Source organism: Equus caballus, chromosome 10, assembly GCF_041296265.1.
Source record: "Equus caballus isolate H_3958 breed thoroughbred chromosome 10, TB-T2T, whole genome shotgun sequence".
In the NCBI taxonomy this organism is placed as follows: domain Eukaryota; kingdom Metazoa; phylum Chordata; class Mammalia; order Perissodactyla; family Equidae; genus Equus; species Equus caballus.
This window is the reverse complement of record NC_091693.1, coordinates 8712839-8724191: the sequence shown is the minus strand read 5'-3', so window position 1 is coordinate 8724191 and position 11353 is coordinate 8712839. Positions and strand designations below refer to the sequence as shown.

Sequence of the window (11353 nt, the reverse complement as noted above, 5' to 3'; positions counted from 1 at the left end):
TAAATGTCCAAATTAGATTTTCCCAAGTTTTCTCTCTCTTACTGATTTCTCACTTAGCATCAGAGGTAACTTTTAAGCAAAAAGGGCATAGCAGAGAGATGACAGTGGAGGGCACCTTCAACACCATTGTGGAGATGAGGTTCCTGCTCCAAAAAGAAACATTCTCACAATCTCAGCTTATTCATGGGGAGCTTCAATTCTTTTACAGTTGGTACTTTTATGGGGTGGGGTGGGGTGGGGGAGGTGGAGCGGTGGGACTCTCTCCTTAGCAGCCATTTTTATTTTTTTTAGGTATGCTTTTTTTCGGTGAGGAAGATTGGCTCTGAGGCTAACATCTGTTGCCAATCTTCCTCTTTTTTTTCCCTCCCCAAAACCCCAGTACATAGTTGTATATCCTAGTTGTAAGTCATTCTAGTTCTTCTATGTGGGACACTACCACAGCATGGCCTGATGAGTGGTGTGTAGGTCCTCGATCCAAACCTGTGAACCCTGGGCCACCAAAGCAGAGCACGCAAACTTAATTACTCAGTCAAGGGGCCAGCCCCAGCAGCCAGTTTTGATGTTGGGTATTTATGTATCATTTGCTCCTTAGTATTTCTCATTTCTACTATGATTTGTTCTGTGAGCCGTCAGTGATTTAACAGTATCGCTTAAAAATTTTTATAAAACTAAGTAGTTTTGTATGTCAGCCCTGCACCTACTCGTGTCACCCATGCCCCCCTCCTGCTCTGTGTAGATGGGGGCGTGTTTACACTTTAATCTCTCCTGTGTCCCCCACTGTCAGCAACTGAAGGTACGAAGGTACTCACCAGGGGTGTCTGTCACTTCCCTCCCTCCACCTCTACTGTGGTCCCCAAGTTCCTACCTCCCTAGAGACTCTTCTTTCCAGAGTGGTGCTTTTCAATAGAAATATAATGTGAGATACATATGAAATGTTAAATTTTCTAGTAGCCACTTTAGAGAAATTAAAAAGAAACAGCTGAGGGGCCAGTTCCATGGCTGAGTGGTTAAGCTTGCGTGCTCTGCTTCGGCAGCCCAGGGTTTCACTGGCTCGGATCCTGGGCGTGGACATGGCACTGCTCATCAGGCCATGCTGAGGCAGCGTCCCACATAGCACAACCAGAGGCACTCACAACTAGAATATATACAACTATGTACTGGGGGGCTTTGGGGAGAAGAAGAAGGAAAACAAAAATTGGCAACAGTTGTTAGGTACCACTCTTTAGAGGAAAAAAAAGAAACAGGTGAAATAATCTTAATAATATAGTTAACCCAATATATCCAAAATATTTCAACATTTAATCAACATAAAAGTTATTAATGAGTTAATTGGCATTCTTTTTTTCATACTGTGTCTTCAAAATCTAGAATGTGTTTTCTACTTACGGCGTATCTCCATTTGGCCTTGCTGTATTTCAAATGCTCAGGGCCACATGTGATGGGTGGCTGCCTTCCAGGACAGCACAGCTCTAGAGAATGATTTTAGGTACACACTCCATCTCTCTTGATGCCCCCTTTATTCTCATCGACCCCCACACCCTTGGAGTCTGACTACTGCCTCCCTCTCTCCTCTCTTTCCATTAGTCATGTTCTTTTTCTAACATGGAGAATCATTTCCAATTTCTTGACATTCTGACCTGATTTCTTCTGTCTTACATTCCTTTAAGGGCCACAGTTTTCTTCTAAACCCCTTTTCAGCCTTTTCGCATGAGGTGACAATTTTTTTTGTCTTGGTCGGGCATTTATTCGCAGTCACCACCTAATGATTATTTTCTTTCACCCATTAGTTGTGACACTTCCCATTTTTTTCACGTTATCTGTCTTGATGGATCTCCAAATTAATTTTAGAGTTAGCGAAACTAGAAAGCATAAATTTAGAGGTGTATATAGCACCCCTTATGTTTCTGCCGGGAGCCGAGCCCACAGCCGCCGGTTCCGACCCTGGTTGCTGCTCGGGAAGGACGCACGGGGCGGAGATCTGGCATCCACGCCGCCCGAGGTTGGCGCGCACGGTCTGGCCTCCAGCCGCTGCAACACCGGCTGGGCGCCAGGACCACATTTCCCAGAATCCTCGGGTGTGTCTGCGGCGCTCTCGGTGTCCACAGACCTCAGTAGCCTTCGGAGGAGAAGCTTGTGAACCTCGCGGTCTGGGCATCTTCACCATGAACTCCTAAACTTGCTTGTATGAGAGGCGCAAAGTCACCCTGCCTCGGCGAGGCCAACTCACCCACCTCCCCTCTACCTCCAAAACTACATTCTCCAGACGCCTCTGCGGCCACTTCCGTCCTCCTTCACGCTCGCCCCTCAGCGTGTGGCGTTGACGTACAGGAGCACTTCCGCTCGGTGGGTCCCGCCCGTAAGGCTGGTTGGCGGCGCCGTGAGCCTGCCAGTCTGGGTCCTTTTAATGCTTCTGCGCTTGGTTCCCCCGGCTTCAGCCTCAGGATTGGCAGCGTGCGCCCAGCGTTCCGTGAGTGCCCTGTAGTCGTAGCCTCATCCAGTTAGCACATCGCTCTGCTCGTCCCAGTTTTACTCACGGGTACGCAGGCTGAGAGGCGGAGCTGCCTCTGAACTCGCGGGCGCTCTCCTGTAGGCACCGCCAGGCCATTTGCCTTTCATTCCAGCCCGCAGAGTTAGAGACAGACCCTAAGTCAGCTGCTGGGGAGCATGGGCTTCACTCCCTGCCCGGAGCTTGGGCCTGAGCTGGAGGATGCTTGATCACCCTGCGTCCTTTTTTTTCAGGGCCTGGGTGGGAATTGGGTTGTGCTGGTGGTTTCTGTGACCCTCCCAGCCTCCAGTTGTGGGGCTCTGGAGCAGACCCCGCTTTAACTCGTGGGGAGAGGGTTTCCACTTAGGCGCTTTCTCATTTCTCTTCACGTCCCCAGATCTGTCTTCTGAGACTTTGCCCTTCTCCAGGGAGAGCACTCAGGAGACCGGGAAAATGGCCACGGGGCTCCTGAAAGCCAAAAAAGAGGTGAGGATTTCCTGTAAATTCCATCTTGGCTGTCAACAGGATGGATCCATTCCCTTTTCTTGCTCTGGAGGCTGCCTTGTTGGTATTGGGCAAAGTCCACTCCTGGTCCTGGAGGGGCGGCTCATCTTACAAGGAGTCCTTCCTCAGCATTCCTGTCTGCTCTATCCATGCCACAGTCATCCACGAAGTAAATTGTGAACATCATACATGAAGCAGTTTAAATAAAAATACAGGGACGTCCATGCTTAATTGTCCAGTGATAAGGATGAAGGGCAGGAGCAGCAGAGATGCCTGAAGTGGTTGGGAAGGGCTTCCAGGAGAAGTAGGGCTGTCTGAGCTGCCCCTGAGGGTTTGGTAAGTTGGAGAGTTGGCAGAAGACATACCAGTGAGAAGAGGGCAGGAGGTGTGGTGAGTCTTAGAAGCTGGGCCGTTGGGCACTGCCCTTGGCCACAGTGTGGGAGGATTTTAGTGGCCATTAGACTTACATAAGGTTGATTTTTAAATATGTACAGGTGAAGATACAGACTAGTTGTCCACACATGGAACAGAGAGGAGTTTGATATGGTTTGACCTTAATTTTACACTTGAGAGCATTTTCAGCGTTTGGCAATGGGGAGCTTTCTCCCAAAATTACAGATTTCCTGCTTCTCTGAAAATAAGTCTGCAGTGTGCTCTGGTGTCAGGGAATTTGAGCTGAAAGTGTCTTCATCATTTGGACAAGTCCTGCAGAGTCTGTTTTGCTGCATTTACTACAGTATCCTCCATACTGAGATTGAAACCATTGACCAGCTAACGTTTTCCCTGCCTCTTCCATACTTATTACCTACCTGGCCCCTGAAGGATTTTCATTTCCCACCTCTGAGTCTGGGTGGCCAGACTGTGGAGTGTAGGCTTTGTCTTTGAGTAAGCTGAGTTTTAGAGGATGTTGAGAAGGGATTTGACATAAGGAAATCAATGAAATGGGCTTATAGGGACTTAAGGAGAAACTTTCTAACCCCTGAGAATGGCGATTATGGTGACCTTCACTTAGTTGAATGCAATTAACATTTATTGAGCACCAACACACAGTCAATAGGTTGGGTTACTGTCACATTTGATATGGGTTAACTTGGTTATTTCAGGTCTGCCTTGACTGTCCTTATCAACAAATCAGAGTAGAATTTAGACAGAAAAAGAGATCTTGATTTATTCTTAAATCCTGGTCTCCCGTGATGGAGATTTATAATTTCCTGGATGTTATCAGAACTGTGAGGGTTGTGTGTTTCTCATTTGTAAAATAGTTCATTCATTTGAAAGTACCAAGAATGCATAAGAAATCCAATTCAGGACATTTCCCAAGGTAACATTGAATCTTTTGTGTGTACTTTTTTCACTGCTCATACTGTTAATAGGGAAGCATTCTGATTTTCTCAGAAAAGCTAGAAGTTTGTGTCAGCTGACTTTTCCTGCCCCTAATACTTTTCAGAAAAACTGATCAAAGGGCACAAGCATTTGAATGGATAAGTTGTTTAAAATGAGACCTCTGTGCCTCGAGGAGTAACTGGCACACATGAAATGTTTGGTGCATGAAGGAACCACAACGTTAAATAAATTAATTTGAAGGAACTAAGTAACAAAGGAGTTTCTGTTGTTTGTTTTGGTGTGTTATTTGGGGCATAAAATTAACCACGTATTTCAGCGGGTTTGAGTGGAATTTCCAGGAACTCATACGTATGACATCTGAATTATACAAAACAATCTGGGCAAATACACAGTAGGACATTAGGTATCACTGGCAAGGACCTTTGCCTGAGAGGAGAAATTAGAATTTGTGACAAATGAGATGGATTAGCACATGATGTTACTAACGTTAAGCATTTTTTCATAGATTCTGCTGAACAGATTTGCTGAATGTCTGCCGTGTGCAGAACACAATAGACTACAGTCAGTGATGTGTAAAGTATGGCCTGCACACTTCTGAGTCTTCCGTTTTATTTTGGGATTCCTTTATCACTGGGATTTGATTTCATTTATACACATACACACACACACCCCTACCTACATGCATTTTGACAAACCTTAATGATAAAATCATAGTGTACTAAAGCTAGTGACAGTGTATCTTCCGAGACCCATTTTTATAGATGAAGGAACAGCCAACACTCATCCCACCAGAAGTAATTTCTGTAACAGTCCATTGAATGGATTAAATATTTCCCAAACGTTTAACTTGTTCCCAACATTTAACTGTTGTAAAATAATGCTTCTATGATCAACTTTGTGCAAGAAATTCTTTTATAGATTTGTTTTTATTCTTCAAACAAAAATATGACATGCTAAATAGCAATGACCGTTTACCTGCTGGAGCTTTGAACCCTGCCTGTTCTCAAACATTTAATCCTATCAATTATTTCTTCCTTTTCTGAGACTCCCTTTTTCCCTCACGATGTCTTTGCTTTACACTCTGCAGGTTTTTTGTTTTTGTTTTTATTGTTACATTGTGCAGTTGTACATTCCCAAGGCAGACCTGCCAGTGCAGATCTTTTTTCTTCTTTCTTGTGAATGTTCACAATAGTGTCTTGGTTTGTTTTCACATGTTGACATGGTCCTTTGCTACCCATTGTATGTTTCTGTAATCCTCATTTTCCCCAAACATTATGGTAACATCACTTTTCTGTTCAGAAGATTTCAGTGGCTCATGACAGTGTGTTAGATATTTAGGACAGTCCTCATTCCAAATGTGTTGTCCTGGTGTCTGACATCATGTCCTGATTATTCATTCAGAAAGTATGTTTATTGCTACCACATCAGAGTCATCTCATATACACCTTTGACTTAGATAAATTGCCTTTCTAGGCACTCAGCTGGAAAAAGGGAGAAAAATAACTATTCTGGTTGTTCGCATGAATCTGTCTTCTTTCCCATCTAATGGCTTCATGCCCGTAAGTGAGAAATGGGAGGAATGAACCTATTGCTCTCTAAATCTATCTTAGGAGTTTCTGACTGCATGAGCAACTTAGCAAGTCAAGGGTGATATTATTGCAAAGCATTTTTCATGTAACATGACTTCTTTATCAGTGTATCAGTTAGGCTTTGCTGCATAATAAAGCACCCCAAAATTTATTGACTTAAGGCAAAATCACTTATTAGCACACAGTTTGGTAGGTCAGCATTTAGAGCTGGGCACAGATGGGTGTTTTGTGGGGTTCACCTGGCCTTGCTCATGTTGCTGCAGTCAGCTGACAGTTTGACTGGAGCTAGATGACCATCCATCCATGACTTTACCAAGCTGCTTGACTAGGGTACTTTAGTTCTTCTTGGTTCTTTTCCATGTGGGCTTGGGCTTGATCAAATGATAGTCTTGGGTTTCTCTATACAGCAAGAGAGGACAACCCCATCGAACAAACACTTTTTAAGCCCCAGCTTGTGTCATGTTTGTTAGTGTCCCTTTGACCACAGCAAGTCTCATGGCCAAGTCCAGAGTTGTTGTGGAAGGGGATAACACAAGGGTATTGATACAGGGACACAGGATTCATTGGGGTTCATTACTGTAACCACCCTCTGATCCCAGTGATTCATATCCTCCCCATGTGCAAGATAAACTCACCCCTCCCCCAGGATCCCCAAAAGTTTCATCACAGACTCAAAGCCCAGTATCTTATGTATATCAGTCTGGATGTGGCTAAGGCTTCTTCACTGAAACTCCTTTAAGTCGGAAACCTGTATACTGAAAAGACAAGTCATTTGTTTCCCTCTACCCCCAGCCACCCACCTAATATGCGGTGGTGAGACGGGGACAGGAAAACTGCAATAGACACACCCATTCAAAAAGGGGAGGAATTGGAGACACATAGGAGGCCTCTTCAGTTTGAAATGTCTCTAGCCCTTTTAGTCAAGTTGATAAAATTTCTTTAAAGACTCTTTGGGTTTCCCATGTATCGGATTATCAGACCACTCTATTAAACAAAAATTATAACCACAATTCTTTTCCAGATAGGCCTCTCAGCTTTGGTCAGGGTGTCAGTGCTGTGAGATAATACCTGTAAGAATCTTGAATCCCTTTTGTCTAGTTTAGAGTCTCCTAGACATCAGCTTAAACTTTCAGAGGTCCTAAAGTTTGGGTCTTTCAGCCAAACTTGATCTTTACCCTGAGGCCGTTTCTTATTTTGAGACTTCTGCTGGCTGGAGAGACTGGAGATATAAAACAGTTTTATTTTCCAACCCAGCAAGTCCTAGCTTGTCTGTATTTCCTCTAAATTAGGCTTGCAAACTCCGGAGTTGCTTCTTTAGCTCTTCTCTTTCTATACGTTATCGTATTTAGTTAGAAGCATCTGTCTGAAACTCTTAACAGGCTTTCCAGAGATCTCTTTAGCCAGATCTGAAAATTCACTACGTATTTTTCTATTTTCCAAGTTAGTGCAGGTGGTAGTTTTGCTAATACATAGCATGTGTTGTCTTTTTTAAGCTGCCAGAGTGGTTTCCTCACTGCTTTTCTGGCTTCTGCTAACAGTTTGTTTACTGCTTTTCCAACCTTTGCTAACAGTTTCCTAGATGCTTTCCCAGCCTCTGTGCATGTCCTGTTCCCAAAGCTAATGCCACATGTTATAGGTATATGTTATGACAGCACTTTATTTCTGTGTACCAATTTAGTGGCTTAAATCACGTATTGGTTCATAGTCATGTGGGTCAGCGATTCATCTTGGCACAGCTGAATGGTTCTGTTGATTTACCTGGGCTTACTCATGTGGCTGTAGTCAGCTGGCTGCTCAGCTGGAGCTGGATGATCTCACCTGTCTGGTGGTTGAGAGGCTGGTTAGCTGAGGTACCTTGTTTCTTGGTTCTCTGTGGCCTCTTCAGCAGGCAAGCTCAGTTTGTTTACATGGTGGCCTCAAGGTTTCCTGCACAGAAAGAAAGCCAGCCAGCCCCAAACCCAAATGCCTTTTAAACCTCTGCATCATGTTTGCTAATGTCCCATAAGATAAAGGATGTCGTATGGTCAAGCCTAGAGATAGTTTAGGAGGAGAACTCATAAAGGGTAGAAACAGGGAGGCATGGTTCACTGGGGGCCATCAATTATAACAATCCACCAGTCAATTAGGATGCTCTGGGCTGCAAGCAGCAGGAAACTCCATTTAGACTGTTCTAAACACTAAGTAACTTAGCTCACATGAAAGGAAGTCCAGAGCCAGGACACGCTTTGGGGTTGGTCCTCTACCGTCATAAGCGTGTCAACGGCTGGGGCTCTTAGATTCCTCCACTCAACTCTGCTCTTCACAGTGTCAGCCTCACCCAGGCTGGTTCCCCTCAGAGGCATAGGATGTTTACCAATAGCAACTTTGTTTAATTCTCAGAACAACCCCAAAAGGTAAGTACTATTATAATATCCATTTTATGGAAAATTGAGACAGAGATGTTAAGTTATTGATGCGAAGTCATAGGAGGAGGGCTGTCATTTGAACAGTTTGTCTCCAGAGTGTGCTTTTAGCCACTGAGTAGTTCTCAGACTTTACTGTGACTCAGAATCACCTGGAAGGCTTGTTAAAACAGCTTGCTTTGCCCCACCCCCAGAATTTCCGATTCATTGGTTCTAGGATGGGGCCTGGGAATTTGTATTTCAAACAAGTTCCCAAGGGATCTGGTGTTATGGGTTCAGGGACCACACTGAAAGCCAGTGCACTAGGCTATGCTGCTGCTTTTGCGTAACCTGTGCCTGTGTTTATGAGCATCAGGAAAAGTATTGGCTTCCCATTATTCCATCTTAAAAATGAAGACGTCTTCTGCTGGAATCCTACAGCAGGCTTCTTGTGGCTTGCTGGTTAGCGTCAGCTGTAGATCCATTCTTCAGCTGGCAGGGGGATGGGTTATTTGTACGTCAGTCAGGCCTCCCTTTGACTTGACTTTAGTTCCCCACGCCGTGTTGCTCCCCAGTGGAGAAGTTTGGAATGGATCACGGTGAGTCATCCATTTAGTGTTTACCCTACCACCTACATGCATGGTTCTCATACAAAGACACCATTAATTTTTCCAGGGCTGCAGGAATACCAGTTGTGTTAAACTTGTTGAAATAACGTAGGATGGTCTCTAATGTAGCTTCTTTGTCAGGGGTTTTCAAGGGGATGTGTGTGTGTGCGCGCGCGCACACGCACACCCGCGCACATTCATTCTGAGAAGGGTTGTAAAATCTAATCACCACAGGGACTAGGCAAATACCTGAATGAGTGAATAGTCTTTCCTCTTCAATATTTAGCTATGAACAGTTTCAAACCTATAGAAAAAATACAAAGACTTGTATGTTGATACTCACATATCTGCCTTCTACCTAGATTCAACAATGGATGTTTTGCTACATGTGCTTTCTACCATCAATTCAAGGGTAGTACTCAAATATTGCCTTAAATGCACAGTAAAGCATAGAGTTTTATGTTCGTTTGGCTTTTCAAACCCTCTGTAGGCTGCACAACCTGCCTGCTGTCTTTTCCAACGAGCCAGTTTTCATTCCTTATTCCCTCCCATCCCACGTGCCTTGTCTGGATTGCCTAGCCCTCTTCTCTCTGATCCTTTGAAATCCTGCCTGCCTTTTCAGACTAAGATCATACCTCCCTTTCGTGAAACCTGCCCTGATCTGTCTGTCCCTCAGTAAGCTCCCTCTTGAGGTCCTCCGGCCCCGTGATTCACAACCATGACTATACTTAGGAGCCGTTAAGAGTATGAAAGCCCTATCCCCGGAGTCTGATTTTATTGATTTGGAGTGGGACCCAGGAATCCATAATTTAAAACACCACACAGTTAGCTCTAAAGTACAGCCAGGGATGAGGGATAAGAACCACAACTCTCACTTGTCCTGTCTGTGCTCTTTGTGATTAATGACATGGGGGCAGGCTGGGTTCTAGAACTGCTATTACTATAGGTGGAGAGGGGCCCTAAAGTGGGGTAGTGTCTTAAGGCCATTTCACAGCCCAGCCCCACTGGAGAACAGCTGAGCTGGTACGGGACAGGAAATTGAGGGGAGGGTCTCCTGAGAAGGTAAGAGCCATGGGGAGGGCACAGCATGGAATCAGTTTGAGAGACACAGTGTCATCCCTCAAGGAGTGGTGGTGTTCTGAGAAGAGGATGCAAAGCCAGATCACCAAAGAGACCAGGCGTGTACCTAAATGAGCGAAACGGATAAGGTGGGAGTTGCAGCAGTCTGCCAATAACATGCCTAGGCTAACGACCCCCAGTATAAGTCACCTTCAGCCATTTGTGGCCTCCAGCTGTGCAAAGCCCAGAGTGGTCAGATTTACGGATTTCTCAACAGGGCCCGTAAGTTGAGATTTTCATATGAAATCTCCCAATATATAATTGATATTAAAAAAGAGTTTTAAAGCAGTGCATGGGTCAAACTAAACCTGTGGACTGGAGATCGTACCCCATTTTAAAAGACAGAAAAGGGTTGGGCTAGGAAGAATCCCGGACCTGGATCCCTTGGCTCGTTTGCACTTGGTTTCTGCACGCCTCCCGCACCTGCATGCCGACGCCTCCCCAAAACTGCTGTGCCGAGGACCATTGTCTATTCCAGCCTCCAAAGTACAGCTTTCCAGGTGGCAGAGGGTCATCTGAAACTTTGCCAGTGGAATAATTGCATATTCAGTCCTCTAGAAGCATTTGCCTGCTTAGTGATCGCAGGCTCTGTTCCAGGCACTGGGGCCATAGCAGTAAACCACGCACAGGGACCTTACAGTCTAGGAGGGAATCAGAAAATAAAGACAAATAACACACGCATTATCTAGAGTGGAAGGGAGACAGCAAAGCAGGAGGGGGAATTTTACGTGGAATGGCCGGGGAGTCCTCCCTGAGTACCTACTGTTGCAGCAGTGAGTTGTCCCGAGTCATTCATCCGCTCGTCTGCTCCTCCACCACCCTGTTACTCTCAGTTCAGGCTGAGAGGTTAGCTAATTTGCCTAAAGGTACCCTAACTGGGGACAGGTGAGTTCCAAATCCAGGCAGTGTGGTTTGAGTCCAGGCTCTTTACCACCCTGCACCTCCATTCCTCAGGCCTGAGCAGGGCAGTGGCAGTGTGAGGGAGGGGAAGGAATGAGTCCTGCTGTCAAGTATACATATTGGTGGGTTATTCACACCAGCCCCCCCCCCCCCCAGGGGCTCACCTGCTGCTATTAGAACATAAATGCTTAGCAAGATGATTATTTTTTACTGTTTAATTTGTGTGTGTGTGTGTGTGTGTGTGTGTGTGTGTGAGAGAGAGAGAGAGATATTTCCCTCTTTTCCCTGACTAGATTTAAAGCTCCCGATGTGAAGGAACTTTTTTTTGTTTTGCTTTTATCCTCTCCAGCAGCAAGCCTAGGATGTTGATAGCAATAGCTGCACAAATGATGCTGGCTGGACAGAGATATGAGAATAAAGGAC

At 45.2% G+C, this 11353-nt stretch overlaps 1 protein-coding gene across 1 annotated transcript in view; it reads left to right on the top strand.

Moving 5' to 3' along the window:
* LOC100052230 (zinc finger protein 850) overlaps positions 1-11353 on the top strand; it is an 82631-nt gene that overhangs the window by 58692 nt on the left and 12586 nt on the right. Inside the window, 3 exon segments of the mRNA XM_070225603.1 lie at positions 1849-2111; positions 2192-2467; positions 2883-2971. Coding sequence (XP_070081704.1) covers positions 1849-2111; positions 2192-2467; positions 2883-2971 — 628 coding nt within the window.